Genomic DNA, 20,060 nt, shown 5'->3' on the forward strand with positions numbered 1-20,060 from the left:
TGTAATTGTATATTTGACGCCGAATAAAGTGTTGTGGACCCGCTGAGGAACTTCTGTGTTTAAGGAGACAGATAGCCCAACAAAATAGCCCGGGATACAATATTACACATGTTTGGATTAAAGTATTTGATTTCAAAAGTAGGTCCAATTCATTTATTTTCATCAGATATGTGGAGGCAAGAGGATTAGGATTTCACTAGAAAGATACATGTACTGTCATCTTATATATCAGTTCAGACTGCACATACTGTAATTTGGAACGACCCCAAAATCACATTGGCACAAAACGCACGTTTGTTTTTACCAGTCGGCGCTATTTCACTCTCAGCAGCCATTATGACCCGGATGTTGAATGAGTCACTGTTTACATACAACTAGTTCCACACTAACATATGGATGTCTGGTGAACAATAATTTAAAACTTGAAATAGTCTTTGAGGGTTTTTTGTTGTTCATTTTTTTCTGAGGTCTTCAGCATTTTAGTTTTCAAAGTGTCAATGAAGTCGAGGTCATTCACATCAAACACGTCTAAGTGGTGTGTCACAAATGTCTGCAAAATGTTCAAAGATGTTTTGGCCTCAGATAGCTTGGGAACGACTGGCTCGGTTGTCTGGTCTTCTTCAGTGTTGATTTCTTCTTCGGCAGTAGGTCGGACAATCTCGATTATTTCATCTTCAGTCATGGCTTCCTCACATGGCAGATTTGCGTCATATTCTATGAATTCGCTGACAGGTACGGGTGCATCTGGGTAGAGCTTGTCAAGCGTTTCCTGTAAATCTCGGACGTCTTCAGTCGGTTCATTATCGGGCTCGATCTGGCTGTCAGTATGTGGCAGGATTTTTGTATGACGCCAGCAGTTGATGATTGTCAGCTGCTTCACATCTCTCCACGCTGATCGGATAAACAGTAGGGCTTGCTTGATATCAAGTGGTACTGGCGTGTCTGCGCTGGCGTTGTCAAGATGAAGTTTCATCTGTTGCTTCTTGTAGAGAAGTTTCAAGTTCTTTATTATTCCTGCATCTAGGGGCTGAGTGTGGGATGTTGTATTGGGAGGCAGATAGTGAAGCGTTACGTTGGTGAGATCTACGGAGGCATGGGAAGGGGCGTTGTCAATCAGCAATATCACTTGTCGTCGCTGTGTGCGCATGTGCCTATCAAACTTCACAAGCCAGTCTTTGAAGATCAGTGCTGTCATCCAAGCCTTCTTGTTTGCATACCAGTGACACACAGAATTAGGATCAAAAGTTCTACCAAAACATCTTGGCCTGTTAAATTTCCATATTACCAGTGGTTTAGGTTTGTCAGTGACTGATGCGTTCACCACAAGCATAACAGTAAGACGATCTTTTGCTTGTTTCTTGCCAGACACAGGACAAGTGCTCAGTGTGGTATTGGGTTCAATTTTGTAAAACAAGCCGGTTTCATCACAGTTGTAGACGTCACACGGATTGTATTCAGCCAGGATTTGCTGCAATTCTTCTCTACCTGCGTCTACAGAACTCTGTGGGGCTGAGGCTGATTCATCATGAATTTTGTGCGTCTTAATTCCATGTCGCTGCTTAAATCTGGTTCCCCATCCACTACTGTAGGCACAGTCAGTAACCCCCTAATTTCTCACCTAGAATCTTAGCCTGCTCTCTTAACAGTTCATCATTCACATTTATGGACCTACTTCTAACATCGGTAAACCATAAAAACAAGGCCTTTTCAAGATCCTCCTGCTGGGGTTTTCTAGCTCTTGAAGCATTTGAATCAGTCGTAGAGACGCTCAACCACTTAGCAGACTGCTTCAGGATGTCAGATACGGTCGATCGTCCCAATCTTCATATCAAACTTCTGCGCAGCAAAAGTGTATTTAGTTACAACACGTATACGCGCTGCAGATGTTAATAAGCTGTTTGTCATGGGCCTTAAAAGACGTACATCCCAAGACGGCATGGCAGTTTACCCAATTCTAGAAAAAGCTGAATAGTACACTTTATTTTAGAAAAGCAGGACCTTATCTCTTACATGTAAAGTTAAAATAACACTTTCTCGATTTGGTTGTAGCTCATACGATGGTTTTAAAGATAAGACAATGATAAATTTGTGCAATAACAAACTTTTACTTCGTGTTGTATATTGTGATTTTATTCAATCTTAATAGATTGAATAAAATCAGCTAAATGATATGCTAGTAATGACCATTTAAAGAAAACATTGAAAGTAAATAAGTCAAACATTTTTACATTTAGTGTAATTTTCAACACTTATGGATGGAACAATGATTCCATTCGCTGACGTTGTTCCATTGTGCTTTAATTAGTGGTGATATGACGCCGAAGTTGAACAGCTGCTATAAGAGATCTGGCACCCATGAAGGGCCACCTCCTCGTGGTGGGTGCTGGGTCACGCTAAGCGCCCTTCAAACACCCGTTGTGGACCCGGGGGGATATTAGGTCCACCAACCCGTTTGCCGTGGGTTGCGCCCCTGTGTCGGTGGAGGACGGGAGGCTGGTGGTTGAGGGCACTGGTTCCAGGAACAGTGTTCCTTTGCCCAACACACCACTTCGCCCCTTACTTCACCTAGACGGGTGGTTGAATGGGCCCTGTTCAACTAATCGGCTGGTCATGTCGAGCCCTGTGATTACTTTTTACATGTCCTTATTTAATATACTCAATTTTGAATAGTCTTCTGTTCATAAAGGTGTTTAACATACTTGCCTAGAGCATACACCCAGAAGGCGGTGGCTCATGGGCCAATCTGGTTGATCCTTTGGTTCCACTGGAGTATAACATTCCTGTATCCTTTTGGTGTTAGTTTGTTGGAATACCACTTACGTATGGCATCGCCCTTGTTGGCGCTCCGTGGAGGGCAGGGAGCAGGAATGCTGAACCACAATAAATACAACCATGGGTAAACTAAATCCAAAAAAAACCAAAGCGGCAATTATCAGAATCAGATTCAGAACTAGATTCTTCTGATGATGAAATTGTGAACAAGTTACTCTATTCCGAGAGGGATACTTGGCCACGTTTTCTTGTTATTGAAGCTAAGGGTGAACGTACCCTTACTTCATATTCACCATTTCTTTTGGAAAAAGGACTTCAGGGTAAAGCTGGAGATTTAAAACATGTGACAAAGCTCCGTTCAGGAGGACTTTTGGTTGAATGTGCCAGGAAGTCTCAAGCAATTAATCTCATGACTTCAACTAAACTGGCTGATATTCCAAGTACCTGCTCTGCTCACAAGACCCTAAATTTCTCAAAAGGTCTGATACGAGATAGAGACCGAAGTCTTGCCAATGAATCCATTGAAGATATTGTGTCTGAACTCAGATGTCAAGGTGTCATAGAGGCAAAACGTTTCACTTTTCGAAAAGATGACCGTGTGTTCCCATCGAACACATATCTATTAACTTTTGACACCCCGGTACTACCCAGTTCTCTAAAAGTCGGATGTTTTGCGATGCGAGTGGAACTTTTCATTCCACGACCAACACGTTGTTTTACTTGTCAGAAGTTTGGTCATGGGCAAAATTCTTGCAGGAATAAGCTCACTTGTTACAGATGTGGAGAATCAGATCATGACGGTAAGACATGCACTAACACAATCAAGTGTTTGCATTGTAATGGCAACCACATGGCTTCATCATAGGAATGCTCAGTGTGGAAGTATGAGGCCACTGTTCAAAAACTGAAATGTGAGAAAAGAGTCAGCTATGCTGAGGCCCGAAAACAAGCTCGTTTACTCACACCTGAAACCATCAATCATCCGTCGTATGCTTCTGTAGCCAAAAAAGTAACGGCATCAATTCCTTGCCAAACAGATCTGACTTGGGAAACATCAGAACACCCAAAAACATTATCTGAAGTGGTACCTAGTGCATTATATTCAGACAATAGCTCAAATCAACCATCAGGAAAACAAAGAGAAACATCATCATCGACTCAAACTGATTCAAAGATTAAACCAGCTAAATCTACCAAAGCGGACTCAAAAAAGCAACAAATTCAATCGGATCGTGTGCCAAAGGCACTGAAAGATGTTGTGCAACTCCATAACAGATATGGGTTGCTTGAGGATATGGATATGGAGGTATCCACCCGTGTGAGCACTACCGGCCATACAAATGGTCGCTCACCCAAAAAGAAAGGGAGGGCTTTGTCACCAGTTACTGGCCCTTAAATGACTAATACACCCTTAATTCAATGGAATTGCAGAGGATTACGGACTAACTTCAATGATTTACAGCTGTTAGTACAAGATTTTACACCGTCAGCAATATGTCTACAGGAGACATATTTAAAACTGACTGATGCTTTTGAACTACGCCATTTTAATGCCTATCACCATTTTTCCCCGCCAGGTGAGAGAGCAACTGGAGGTTCTCCCATCCTTGTTAAGCAGACTGTTATTCACAGCCCTGTTACTCTGAGAACTAATCTCCAAGCTGTTGCAGTGCGGCTTACGCTACACGTTTCTTTTACAATATGTTCTCTATATATACCACCCTCTTCAACTCTTCTACTGGCTGATCTTCAAGCTCTTTATGATGAACTTCCTAAACCCTGTATTATTATGGGGGATCTAAATGGCCACTCACCGCTCTGGGGTGGTTCAGCTACAAACACTAAAGGTAAATTGCTGGAGAATTTTCTTTCAAATAATGATTTATGCATTTGTAATGACAGTTCAAATACATATTTTCATCCTAGCACAGGAACATATTCGGCCCTTGATATGTCAATTACAGAGCCAAACCTATTAAACGAATTTGAATGGTCAGTTCACGATGACCTCTGTGGTAGTGACCATTTCCCAACACTACTAAAACCTGTAACCCCATCTGATGTTTCTCCATCATCAAGATGGAATTTCAAAAAGGCTGACTGGCATTTATATGAAGTGCTGTGTGTTGACAAGCTTAAACCTGAACTTTTTGTTAATATTCCTGATGCTGTAAAACGTTTTTCTGATGAAATGAATATCATTGCTGACGAGTGTATACCAAGGTCCTCTGCAATTCCACATATTCGAAAACCATGGTTTAACGATAATTGCAAACAGGCTAGAAAGGAACGGAAAAAGGCAGAGCATTATTTCCGCCGACACCCAATGGTTCATAATTTAAATAAATTTAAGATTTTAAATGCTAAAGCACGGCGTACTTTCAAACAAAGTAAACGCCAATCTTGGCAAAATTATGTATCAAACATTAATTCGCGTACGCCAATGTCTAAAGTCTGGAATATGATCCAAAAAATCAAAGGAAAGGGCTCAAAATCTAGCATTCACCATCTTAAAGATGGAAACCAATTGTTAACTAGTAAAACCGAAATTGCGAATAAACTTGGAGAAACTTTAGCACAACATTCTTCCTCATCAAATTATGACCCTCAATTCCAAACATACCAAAAACAGCAAGAAAAGAAAGCTATTAATTTCAATTCAGATAATGGGGAAGATTACAATGAGATATTTTCTATTCATGAGCTCTATACTGCTCTTGACCAGGCTCACGATACTGTTGATCATATACATTATCAACTCCTGAAGCATTTGCCAGAATCATGTCTAGAGACTCTCTTGCATATTTTTTATGACATCTGGACATCTGGGAAATTTCCTACTTCATGATGCTATCATTGTCCCAATCCCTAAACCTGGACGTGATCATACTGATCCTTCAAATTATCGGCCAATTTCACTTACTAGCTGCGTTTGTAAAACCATGGAACGCATGATCAATAATCGTCTTGTTTGGTACTTAGAAACCAACAATCTTCTAACTGATATACACTGTGGATTCCGTAAAAACCGTAGTACCATTGATCATTTAGTGCGTTTGGAATCTTTTGTTAAAAATGCCATAATTAATAAACAACACGCAGTGTCGGTTTTTTTCGATCTAGAAAAAGCATATGACACTACTTGGAAACATGGTATTTTAAAAGATCTACATGATTTTGGATTACGGGATCGTTTACCTCAATTTATAGCCAATTTTTTAAATGACAGGCAATTTCAAGTCCGCGTGGGCTCTACACTGTCCGATCATTACAATCAGGATCAGGGTGTCCCACAGGGCAGTATATTGTCCGTGACATTGTTTAGCATAAAGATTAATAGCTTATCAAAGGTTTTAAATGTTTCCATCGATGGATCATTATTTGTGGATGATTTTAACATTTCTTGCCGTGGCAAAAACATGCATACTATTGAACGGCAACTGCAGTTGTGTTTAAACAAAATAAGTAAATGGTGTCTTGAAAACGGCTTTAAATTTTCTAAGTCCAAAACTAATTGTATTCATTTCTGCCGTAAATACAAACCGCATAAAGATCCTGAACTATTTCTGAATGGCTCCCCTATCAAAGTTGTCAAGGAGGCCAAGTTCTTGGGTCTTATTTTCGATTCACATTTAACCTTCCTGCCACATATAAAATCCCTTAAAGCTAAATGCCTGAAGGCTCTCGATTTGTTAAAGGTTGTTTCTAATTCCAAATGGGGAGGGGATCAAACTACCCTCCTTCACTTATATAGATCCTTAGTACGATCCAAACTTGATTATGGCTCCATCGTATATGGAGGAGCCTGCGAAAGCAACCTAAAACTATTAGATTCTGTCCACCACCAAGGACTAAGACTTTGTCTTGGGTCCTTTAGAACCTCTCCTATTGATAGTCTATATGTTGAAGCAGATGAGCCTTCTCTTACACAACGTCGTATAAAATTATCTTTTCAATACATTACTAAACTATATTCTAGCGAATCTAGCCCTGCATTTAACTGTGTTTTCAATCCCATCTATGAGGATTTATACAACAAAAAACCTTCTCTTGTTCCGCCTCTTGGGCACAGAATTAAGCCCTTCATTTCTGCTGCCGGCATTGAGCTGGATAATACAGCTCCTTCCCGTCTTCTTTCTTCTCCTCCTTGGCAACTGGTGAGGCCTGAAGTTGACCTAACTCTGACAAAGTTTAAGAAATCTCAAACTAATGAATTACAGTATAAACAAGAATATAATCAGCTAAAAACTAAATATAATACATACAAATCTTTTATCCGCGGTGGGATATTCTTTCTATTGCGATGCCTCTTGTTCCGAGTATGTTCAAGTACAACACAAGTCCGTCTGTGGGTCCACAACAGGGTTTATTTCTTGCACCAGTTACAGCTCTGATCTCAGGTCTCGACCCCCCAGGCTTGCTGGCTCACAAGTATATATACACATACATACATTCCTGATTACATACATACATGATCCTTAAAAGGTTATACCCCTTGACCAGTAGTACCTCATCCGCGATCCTCCATGTTCCTACTGTAGTCGTCATCAGAGTTCTAAGAATACTCGTGTCCAACTCCCCTTTTTTGGACAATCGTCTATGGCCAGTGGTATATTCTGACCAGGTGAAAAGGTGTGTCCCCCCATCAGAGTGTTTGTCTGTGGGGGAGGCATCAGTGCTCTAAGAATACTTGCGTCTCTCACATCCCTTTTTGGACAGCCGTCTCTGGACAGTCTGTCTATTCTGGCCAGGTCAAAAGTGTATTCCCCCTCACCAGGGTGATTGCCTGAGGGGGGGGGAGGGTGTGAGGACTGTTACTGATAAGTGTTTCTTATAACATAGAACGGGCCTGTAAATATTGCCTATGATATACGGCCCCGCTATGCTTAAGGGCGCGACCTCGCGTCCTTAGTGAGATTGCAGATGAGGTACGATGGTTATGGTCATGATAAGTATACATAGGGGTGATATTAACGAATTATATATGTTGGATCGAAGACAGTCTACAATCGATCATGTGTGTGGACCACACTGTTATACATATCTGGCTATCTATACATATATGTTAAAACACATAATATACATCTATAAGGTGAAAAGGAAACAGTAGTAGTGGTGATATAACACATCAATATTATCGGTAGAATGATGGACAATATTTCGACGTCACGTCGGTTTACAATTGATAGTAAGATACACAATTACATAGATATAATTGATAACTAAATATTGGATCGTTGTACGATGGTACAAAGAACAATGTGTGCCCATCTTTACAAAATGATTAATAAACAAATCATAATAAATTGCTATAATGGGTACAATAATGGACAATATTTGACTTCACGTCACCTTTACAATCGTAAGTAAAGCACACATAGATATAAAGCAAAATATTAGGTACAATCGAACCAACTTTGCATAATGTTAGGTAAACAAAATCATAATCCTATACAATTGAGCATTTGACACTGTCGTAATTTGCCGTAGTCGTTATGATTGGAGCGAGGGGTACAAACGTTGGGAATATCTAGGTGGGGGGGGCCTACTTGGTTGGACTGATCTACTGCCCTGATCGAGTAATATACATTGGCGTGTAGTATGTACAGGTTAGTAATGTAATGGGACCGAAGTATTCGTTTTAATTTCCTGGCTACTAGTTTGGAGATCGTGAGGTGGGACGTGAGGGTAAGGCGCGTTTGTGTGACACGGTTAATGAGAGCCAAGTTGTTCTTTGGCCAAGTAATCGTCAGTTGGTCCGAGAACAACCGATGCTTATCATTGATGACGACCGCCGAGGGTGAAAAATCGTGGTCAGAAAGGGAGAGAACAAGAGGTGGCGCACAAATCTCGGCGATTGTTAGGTGGACAGATTCGGTACCGGTTGAAAAACTTATGTGGAGTGTGGACATCACGCTAGTTTTGAGTTTGTATATGTATAAACTCAAAACGAGAACGATTATGAACATAAGAATTAGGACAACTATTTCAAGTTTAAGATAAGATTGAATCTTATCAAGTATGGAGGGGGTGGGATTTGCCGTTGAACCAGGTGTGGAGGGGGTCCATACTAAAATCTCAGGAGTTGTGGATATGGTCATTGCAGTGATACCTCGGGCTAGTAGTTGTACCCGTAGTAGGCCAATTCTACGATGCATAGTAAATAGGAGAAATCCAAATAAAGCTAATATTCGAAGCCATTTGGTGTTGGGAAGTGTTGAACCCAATGTCGCGTGCGTGCATATTTTGTGCTATTAGTCTAATGTGGTCAGTTACTATTTTTAGGTCGCGTTCGGTGGCTAACCCAAAGGCTCCTTTGGCTAGTTGTCCTAGCCATGGTAATAAGCTACGTGTTTTTCTTGTCCTCGAAGTTAATTCTGGGGTATCAGGGATGAGGTCTGTGATTAACTTAATTGTTTTTACCAGGTCAGCGTTGGCGTGTGTGTGAATTGTATTTACAAAACTGAGTATTGTGCTAACATGAAAGCGTGTGTTTCTGCAGGTAGTGTTGAGATGGGACATACAGGCTGGTAATTCATATGACAGGTTTCTTAAGTAAGGCTGTGGTAGGGTTAAGGCAAATGTGTGTGTCCATGACTCGTCAAATGCCGTTAGTTTCCCTTTCTCTGAGAAGAGTACACCGTAGTGTAGGCGGTCATGGTCCCGGCCGTATGTTGTACTGATCACAACGACCAGCAGCAACCAGGAACATATTGGTATATCGGTCATCACCCTGTGTAAAGATAAAGGTCGCTTTGTAAATCTACTAGTATTCTCCGTAATATCATTACTAGCCAAATATTAGGATGACCCTTTCTCTTTGACAACTTTAAAACCTGGGGGTGAATCATGACACATTCGCACTTGTTACTGCTGCGTAAACCACTCTTTCTCAACAATTACATTACATAAATTCCCATGACGTCAATGTACCATATCCATCTTTACTTCACTTCATTGTATTTCTCCACGGGTTGGCTGGCCCTTCACAACTACCGGGACTTGGGGAGGGAGGATGATCGCTCTATCCCCCTCCCATGGGTATCGAGCACGCCTGTGCGTCTGTCCGTGATCAAGGGACAGACAGACGGTGGAATCCATCAGCCACCCTGTCGCATAGCGACATGACACCTGGTGTCCCTCCAGGGCCCCAGACAATGGCGTGATGGCTCTTTTGTCTGCGGGTCGTCCTGTACCTGTTTCTTCACAGTTGACACCTACTCTACTCAACTCTTTGTTATATTATACCTTCAATATAACACCTGGTGTCCCTCCAGGGCCCCAGACAATGGCGTGATGGCTCTTTTGTCTGTGGTTATCCTGTACCTGTTTGTACACAGTTGACACCAACACGAAACACAAACTACACAGCTCTTTCGTCCTGTCAATCATTCATACATGAATAAAATATATATATAATCTACAAAGGTGATGACCGATCTACTAAGAAAATGTGGTGTGGTTTCTGGTTTATATCTGTTTTCTCGTGTCGATGGGTGTCTGTAAATAACGGAGTCTGTACCTAATGTGCCATATCGTGAGTGTGTGATACTTACAGTATAGAATCACGCCTATATAATTGTTAGTTGGGCTGACATCGAAGTGGGGAGAGTCGATGCAAAAGCGTGTCTCTCCTGATTTCTTTTTAACTAACAGGACAGGGGCAGACCATGGGGAAAAGGAAGGCTCAATTATGTCATTGTCCAACATATTTCACCTTGTCTAACATGTCCTTGATGTGTGTGGCCATTGCTTGTCTATGTTTGGGATGAACTGGGTAAGGACGTTTACGAACAGGATGGCTATCTCCGGTGTCTATGGAATGAGAGAACATGTGCGTCCTCCCTAGTTCACTGATGTCTTTAGCGAAGCAGTCACGGTGTCTGCCAATGAATGATAACAAGGTGTGTTTCTGGTCGGTAGATAGGTCAGCTGAAGAAAGGTCAATGTCTAGTTCCAATGCTTGTTGAGTCCAGTCAGTAGTAGTTGAACTGTTAGTCGAAGAAACGTGATTGATTGTCTCTAACTGTTGATATGAGGCCTCTTTAAGTGGGCCCAAGTCAAAGTTTGGGTCAAGTGACTCAAACATAGCAACAGGTGTGTTTGCTGGCAAGGTAATTGTAGAGTTGGTAGGGTTTGAGTAATCTATAGGGAACCTGAGAGTCCATACATTTCACTACACAGTGGATGCCTATGACCTGATGAGTTTGGGTCAAATTACTGACTGGCTGTAATGTACCAGGGGAATCCGTGGGGGTGGTAATTGGCATGTCTAAAACCAAACATACTTCTGACCTTGGAGGAATATTAACATGTGTGGAGCATCTGCCTAGGAGGCTATCTGTCCGGGGACTAAGGAATGGCGCCTCGGCTAGGCCATTGTAAAGGCAAAGTTTGTTGTTTGAATAATCTACTGAAGCTTCATGCTGTTTCAAAAAGTCAAGGCCGAGTAAAACATCTTGCTGTAGGCCATCCACTACATAAAACTTGTGGAGGAGTTTCAGGTGGGCAATGTACAAAACCAAGTCAACTGACCCAGGCACACTAAGCATTTTTCCATCTGGCCCTGCTAATTGGATGTCATCACTCGACGCGAGGGGGAATCTGTCTGACTCTCCCAAAGTGTGGAAATGGGATAGACCGATACAGCTCGCACTCGCCCCAGTATCTACAAGGGCATTGGTACTGAGTGTCTGAGTGTAGTATAGGGAGACGATCATCGGCGTTTAGAGGTCTAAGTTTGTATACAGACATGGTATAAATATGAAAATGATACAAATAATTAACTGAGTAGGATGGAAAGCAAAATGGACACACAAAAATGCTCACCAAGATATATAGCGTTGGAAAGTTCAGTTGATAAGTCAGCTCTTGGTGATCGTGTCACAGTTCACAGAAACAGGCGTTGGTAGTTGCACTGTCGTAGGTAGTAGACAAACAAGTGGTGAAGCGTTGATCTTGATGCTGTGAGGGGGGGGATGGTGATAGCGGAAGGTCGGCACTTCTGGTGGCGAGTAAGGAACTCTGGTCTTGAGATCGCAGGAAGGCACAGTGAACTTGTCCCCGATGACTTGAAGGTTATCACACTGGTCTTGAGCGGCAACGGAGGGCACAAGAGTTCGTTACTGATGATAGGGATAATTTTAGTTCTGCTGAAACACTGTAGAAACATACGATGATGGCCTGATGAGGTCTCCTATGAGGTCGAGCGTTGATGGAAGTAGTGCCAGTTATTGTGAATTGAAAGTTTGACCTAGGGCGCACAGGTAGTAGTATGACTAGAATATAGTGCTCTTGGTTGAAGTTTATAAACAGTCGGCAGGAATTTGAGGTGCTGGTTGTGGACCCCAGACGAAATTAATGAAGTAATAGGCGAACTAACCTCAGTTCTTGTTGCTGCGAGGTACTCTGCTTGTTGCGGCGAGGTACTGGAATCTTTCTCCACCAATATATCCGCGGTGGGATATTCTTTCTATTGCGATGCCTCTTGTTCCGAGTATGTTCAAGTACAACACAAGTCCGTCTGTGGGTCCACAACAGGGTTTATTTCTTGCACCAGTTACAGCTCTGATCTCAGGTCTCGACCCCCCAGGCTTGCTGGCTCACAAGTATATATACACATACATACATTCCTGATTACATACATACATGATCCTTAAAAGGTTATACCCCTTGACCAGTAGTACCTCATCCGCGATCCTCCATGTTCCTACTGTAGTCGTCATCAGAGTTCTAAGAATACTCGTGTCCAACTCCCCTTTTTTGGACAATCGTCTATGGCCAGTGGTATATTCTGACCAGGTGAAAAGGTGTGTCCCCCCATCAGAGTGTTTGTCTGTGGGGGAGGCATCAGTGCTCTAAGAATACTTGCGTCTCTCACATCCCTTTTTGGACAGCCGTCTCTGGACAGTCTGTCTATTCTGGCCAGGTCAAAAGTGTATTCCCCCTCACCAGGGTGATTGCCTGAGGGGGGGGGGAGGGTGTGAGGACTGTTACTGATAAGTGTTTCTTATAACATAGAACGGGCCTGTAAATATTGCCTATGATACTTTGTTTACAGATGGGTCCAAGGACGTTGGCGCGGTTGCATGTGCCACTGTCATTGGATCCCGAACAATATCTTCTCGATTACCAAATAACAGCTCTATTTTCACAGCAGAAGCTAACGCCATCTTAACAGCACTTAAATATATTCATAAACACCGTAAATATGAGCAATACATCATCTTTTCCGATTCTCTTTCTTGTCTTCAGGCTATTAAAATTTTTCTTGCAAACATCCACTTTTATTAGAAATTATTGAATTGTATAATGAGCTTGCTACTGGCCAATGCGACATCGTCTTTTGTTGGTTACCCAGCCACGTTGGCATTTCTGGGAATACAATGGCTGATCTTGCTGCTAAGGCAGCACTCAACAAATCTGTGACACCACTTCTGATCCCATACTCTGATTACAAAGCTGCTATAAGATCTTATATCCGTGATCTGATGCAAAAGAAGTGGGACACCCAAGTAGGTATAAATAAATTACATGAAATAAAACCTTATATCGGTTACACTTACTTGGGTTGTCAGTCCAGATTTGAAGAGGTCATCATGCGACGATGTCGTATTGGCCATACAAGGTACACTCACAAATATTTGTTAAATGGTGAAGATCCTCCGTTTTGTATCCCTTGTGATGAGAGAGTCACAGTCAAGCATGTCCTGCTTGACTGTGTTGAATTCTCCATCATAAGGGATAAATATTTCAATGTTACAACTGTTAAGGATCTTTTTAATTCTGTTCATCTTCATTTAATTCTTGGTTTTTTAAAAGAAATTGATTTCATTAATGAATTTTGATTAATATGTTCTGTATATAGCTGTGTTTTAATGATTGGTAGTTTGATAAGTAACTTAGATTGTTAGTGGCTGTACTCTCAAGGGGGGTTGAAGTATCGTAAAAATATTGTCCCCCTGAGAGGGTACGTAAGTCCCAAAACTTCGAAAGTCAATTTAAACTTACCAGGATTTTTAAACGTAGCATTTTTGTCATTTTAATTGTAGCTAACTTTTCTTACAATCGCCAGCAGCTGAAGGGATGGTGTAAATCCAACTAGGGTCCATGCAGGTAGCCAAGGTACTGTAAGTCCCCATGGTCCCTAGTATGGTGATCGACCTTCAGTTGTTGGCGATCTATAGCCTGTTTTTATCTTGTATTGTCCTAATAGTGCTATTAGTTTTAACCTTCCACACTAGTTTTAAATCTAATTGTGATATTCTTGTTGTTTTACTGTCCTTCGTTGACAGGGTTTTATATATAATATGTCTGTATTACAAAGTTAGAACTAGTTTTAGTCACGATATGGCTGAAATATTGCCGATGTGACTTTAAATCTTAACTCACTCACTCACTCACTATAAGAGATCTAGTCTTAAATAATAATAACCACTCCACCTTTTGGTGCTTCGTCGATCATGTTTGTTCTCTCTGTATGTATTATTCGGTTGTTGCTGCATTTTGATGATTCAGACGATGAGTTCCACAATAGCACCATATTCATGATTCGCATGCATAGAAGATTACTATTGCATAAAATCCATTTGAATAAACGTGATTATTACGTGAAATCCCTAGAAAGTATTTGCTTTCTCACTTAAACTAATACGATACTAATTCAAATACTACATGGACGCAATCACACACACATAGACATACGCACATACCACACACGCACAAACTCATATAAAGATGAATAGATCGTTTTATCGCCATATCGCAGTATCGCTGTTTCGCCATGTCGCGTAACCATTTCGCATTATCGCAATTTCGCTTTATCGCAATATCGCTGTATCGTTATGTCGCACTGTCGCCTTGTCGCCTGTTTATATCGCATTATTGCCGTATCTCTATGTCGCAATATCGCCGTTTCGCCATTTCGTGTCGAGTTATCGCCATGTCGTGTCTTGCTTTCGCCATATCGTTTCTTGCTATCGCCATATCGTATCGTGTTATCGCTATTTCGTTTTTGGGCTGCATCGCAATATCGCTATATCGTGTCGCCATATCGCAATATCGTGTCGTACTATCGCTTTGTCGCAATATCGCCTAGATTTTTCAGGGCGATAAAGCGATGGCCCGAATGAACCACCATAGTATGAAGGCTCATCGGGCCATCGCTTTATAGCCCTGAAGAAATATTGCGATACAGCCTATCGAAACGGAGAGAAACTTCTAAATTAACATTATTTTACAAAATGGTAAACCATATGGTTCCTGACTATCTTTGTGATCTTGCTCCAGGGAATGTTTCTGATAACAGTAACTACAATCTTAGGAATAATGAAAATTATCAGACTATACGATGCAAATCTAATTATGCCAAATCGTTTTGCCTGATACAATTAAACTGTGGAATGACCTACCTACAAATGCTACAAACGCTTCCTCTGTTGGACAGTTTAAGAATTCAATCACACCACAAGTTAATACCAACACAATGTTCGATCTAAATTTTGGTAGTCGATTTTGTCAAATAATACACTGCCGCCTAAGATTGGGATGCAGTGACTTAAACAGTGATAAGTATAATTGTTTCATTTCTGATAATGCTTCTTGTTCCTGCTCACAAGATTATGAGGATGTATTCCACTATTTTTTCATGTGTCCTAAATATAATACCATTCGATACGAATCGTATTTCTATGTGAAAGGTTTCTCCCTGCGGGATGTGCTAAATGGCAATAACTCAGTATCTCATCAGACGAATATGGATTGTAAACCAAAAGTCACTGTGTTCTTTAATCTGATTGGTTGAAAAACGTGATCAAATGGTACTTGATTCCCGGAAATTCTCTGCGTATTAATACATACAAACATCGCTCACACCATTGTATTGTTACGTCGTCAGCTGTGATGACGTCATTAAAATCATATTGTGACGTAAAGTCCGAATGACGTCACAAATGAGCAGTTCTAGATGCTACCATGGGAGACAGCCGAAACGGCCGGCTGATGACATTTCACTGCTGTACCCGTACTCGATGTCAATGAGTGCAGACACCTTTTGGTTTACTTTTGTGTTTACAATGTCGATAAACATCATGTGTTGGCCAATTTCCGGGTGTTATTGAGTATTTGAAGTACGGGAATATTTCATTTCAAACCTCCGGCTGACGCCGTCGGTTCCAAATGAATTCCTGTGCTTCAAATACTCAATAACACCCGGAAATTCGCCAACACATGATGTTTGTCTCCTAAATATTCTACGGTCAGTCCATCAATTCATCATTACATCAAAACGTTTTGATTCATAAAGTTTTGTAGCTTCTCTTATTTTATATTTGTATCAACTGGCCACGAAACAAAACCAAGATAAATTGTTGATATCCATGATTGTTATTATTGAGGTAATTTGAAATAACCACTATAAATATGTACAACATTATACACAAATGTGAACCTTCACATGTATTATGGAGCGGCATTAATATAAGCCACTAAGGCTTGTTTGCCAATCCTTTACTTTCTTCTTGAATAGAATAAAATATGTTTAAACCACATAAATGAAATTGTTATGCAACCTCTCTGGTTAAATCACCAGTTTCGCAACACATATTTGATAATCAATAACTGGTTCAAACAATTGTTCATATTAAAGACATTTTCAATGACTAAGAGTTACTCCCATTTGCAGAACAAAATTTGATATTAAGGGCACAGTATTCCCCCAAAATGGAAAGAAGTCATTCAAACTGCTGGACACCCAAACATAATAAAGGTATCGATAAATTCCCCTTGGAATGATCTTATTAAACCTACTAAAGGATCTAGATCATTTTACGATAGTCTCATATCGAAATCCAATTTTCCAAACGTATGTAATAAATGGGAAAGTGAATTAAACGATCATATCGATTGGAAGACCATATTTGTGCAATATAGACTAACCATTAAAGACACAAAGCTTTTGGATTTTCAATACAAATGTATTCATAGAGTTTTTTATACAAAACGAGAGTAGTTTAAAATGAAACTAGTTGATAATGACATTTGTGATTTAAACATATTTTTATTCATGAAGATGAATTGGGATTAGTGAATAGGCATTACTGCTTATATTAACACCGCTCCCATGCAACATATAATACAACGTGAAAATGGAGGATTTGACGTCATCGATACTGACCATTGCATAAATAAAATATATTTAAAATATGTAAATATATATAGATTACATGAAATACAACTATTCTCTAAGTAGTCATAAGTTAGAGAGTTACAGTTGTGTGTGTCTCACAAGCCATTGTAGAAATATAAATCAATCATGAGAAGGTTGTTGAGTAAATTTAATTATTTTCCTGAGAAAATTTGAAGCGTTGTGTCTTGGTTATATAATCGTGGACGGATTCAACTATTTTCTGGTTTACACAGGGAGTAAGTTCTTTGTTTCCCTTAAGAATGGTATCCAGGTTATAACCGGTAGTGTAAAAATACATATTAAGTCTTATCGGAGTATAGTTACGGCAAGTAAGGAAATAGTGTAGGGCGTTTTCACTCTGATGTCCACAAGAACAACAAGGGCTGTCTATTAAATGTCTGTTATACTTATCGGCGTTTGGGTCGCTACATCAGAGCCTGAGGCGGCAGTGAACGATTTGGCAAAAACGAGTGCCATAATTAAGGTCAAAGTAAATCTTATTTTCAGTTTTTGTAATTAGGTTTTTAAATTCTGTGAGATTACATGACGCTTTGGAATTTGGTAGGGCATTCCATAAATTTATTGTGGCAGGAAAAAAGAACTTAGCATAAGAGGCAGTGCGACTATAAATTCCTTGTATTTCAGAGTTATTCCTCAAGCTGTAGTTTGTAGTTCCGGAGACGGAGTTTGGGATCAGGTCACAAAGATATTTTGGCAATTCGTTGTTGTACATCTTATAGAAAAAAGTTAACTTCTGGCAATACCTTCTATCTTGCAAGGACTGAGATTTGGTTTCATTATAAAGTTTGTTATGACTTGTGCCACGAACGGCACCACATATAGTTCTCAGAGCATCAAAATGTAAATTTTCTAATGTACGCGATTGCTCAGAAGTACAGTTATCCAAAATATGCGAACAATAGTCAAATATTGGCAAGATATAGGATTTATACATAATATCCAACGTTTTACGTGATAATCGGTATTTAAAACTCCTCAGACAATTGATCATAGGGCGAACTTTACGTACAATATCATTAGCGTGATCATTCCACGTACAATCGCTTTGGAGTGTTAATCCTAAATGTTTATGACTTTTGACTTCTTTTATGAGTGTTCCGTCCATGAATAGGTTCGGTTTTAGAGACGGTTTCGTTTTATGTGAGAACTGAGTAGTTTCGTTTTTATTTTGATGAAATGTAACCTGCCACTTACGGGCCCATTGTGAAATTCTACCTAGATCTTTGTTAAGACAGGTAGCAGCAACTGATGGATCGTATATAATAACATATAATGAGGTGTCATCCGCAAAGAGACGAATGTTACTGTCAACATCACATACAATATCATTGACATATGTACATCATGTGGCGTAAGTGAGAACATGTATCATGTATACATTGAATGCCCAACCATTAGATTGTTCTGGAAAGAATTCACCAATTTTGTTAATTGTGTCCTGAACAGAACATTCGTACTCTCAGCTCAAGATATACTATTTTGTGCTAATAGCGACCCCTTACTCAACCACATGATCATACTAGCCAAGCGCCACATTTTTGTCATGAATATCAAGGATGTGAAACCAAGTTTCACCACATATAAAGTATGGTGGCTTATTAGGGCCATCTCTTTCTCGCCTTAAAATTCGGAGGCGAGAAAGCGATAACGCGAGACGAGAAAGCGATAACACGAGACGAGAAAGCGATAGCACGAGACGAGAAAGCGATACCATCACGCGAGAAAGCGATACAGCGAGAAAGTGATATACCAAGGCGAGAAAGCGATAGAGCGAGAAAACGATATAGTGAGAAAGCGATAAAGTGAGAGAGCGATAGAGCGATAAAGCGATTTTTTACATAATTATGCCCTGTCTGCACATGACGTTTTGCCTGCGTATGATTTAATCCGACAGGAGGCTTTATTGTCATTTGGTTTAGTCGTATAGAAACAAAATGAACATGCTTTCAAATTCTGTGGCATTTTTGTAATTAATCCTTTAACTTGTCCAAACAATAATCTAACAATAACTCTAGAAACCGAGTGTGTTTTCGTTGAAATAAATGAGTGCTCTTAAAAAGTCTGAAAAAAAGGATAACAATCATTTAATTTATTGTTACATCATTAATTAGGCTTGGATTAATTCCTGGCTTACATTTCTTTATTGTCATTTCCCTTGTTAAATGCCACCATCGTTATCTCATTATTCATGCCGGGATTTAACAATCCCTGGCTTCCATTTATCTATCCACCCTACCAATTTAGCGTTAATTAAGTACTGGCTTCCCTTGTTATCTTATCACTGTTGTTTCAAATGTACGTCTTTGGCTTTTTGTTTCCTAGTTTCTAGTCTCTTTATTGACCCGATCAAGGATAAAAATATACTCCGTAACACCGTGTTCCAGCTCCACAAAACAGAAGTTGACATCCATAAATTCTCTTAAATACTTTTAGGTATTTTATGAGTCCTGTTTTATGAGGCCTGTTTTTCATGTGTGCCTATTTCACACATATATATTTCTACTATTATGTGAAAAAGGTATTGTTCTAAATGTATGTGCCGTATATTTCTGTCTGTCACCATATCCCAACTATCGACTTGTGACAGTGCCACAGTTCATCGACCGACGTGGTAGGTGTGTTTAACAAAAACGTAATAAAATTATTACTTGGGGAATAAAGCACTATATCGTAAAACACCTGTATATTGAAAATAATTAAGTTTAGATTGGGAGTTGAGAAGTTGGACGTAAGAGGGTTGGGAAGTTGATTGTGCATAAGTTCAACTAAGTAAGTAGTGCAAAGTATATTGTGACTTATTGTGCAGAACAGTTAAACTGTTGCTAATAAGCTAATAAGGAGTCTACTAAATAGATTAATAGGGGTTAAATGTTAAAAAGTAGGGCTGCGGAGGCAGGGTACGGTGTTTGTGTTTTGGTTGTGAAACGTGCGGTGTGTGGCCTTGACATTGTGAGTTAGTCTGGATAATCGAGTTTACACTGTAATGTGTGGCTGGATAGGGATGTTTTAAAGGGTTTATTCTGAATTTAAGGATGCCTTTTTTTTATGGTTGTTTTGATTTATTTTTTTCAGACCCAGCCTG

The 20,060-nt window shown here is 40.1% G+C and overlaps 1 protein-coding gene across 1 annotated transcript; it reads right to left on the minus strand.

Moving 5' to 3' along the window:
• Positions 1-415: 415 nt before the first annotated feature.
• On the minus strand, positions 416-1,195 carry LOC124282626 (tigger transposable element-derived protein 6-like). The gene has a single exon (XM_046718657.1). It carries the CDS (start codon positions 1,193-1,195, stop codon positions 416-418), a length of 780 nt encoding a protein of 259 aa, XP_046574613.1.
• Between the last annotated feature and the right edge of the window lie 18,865 nt (positions 1,196-20,060).

This window comes from Haliotis rubra, unplaced genomic scaffold (assembly GCF_003918875.1).
Source record: "Haliotis rubra isolate DU_JTF1 unplaced genomic scaffold, ASM391887v1 Scf30, whole genome shotgun sequence".
NCBI classification, from domain to species: Eukaryota; Metazoa; Mollusca; class Gastropoda; order Lepetellida; family Haliotidae; genus Haliotis; species Haliotis rubra.

Coding starts and splice junctions, on each gene's coding strand:
- LOC124282626 (XM_046718657.1), bottom strand. CDS start 1,195: ATGACAGCACTGATCTTCAAAGACTGGCTTGTGAAGTTTGATAGGCAC.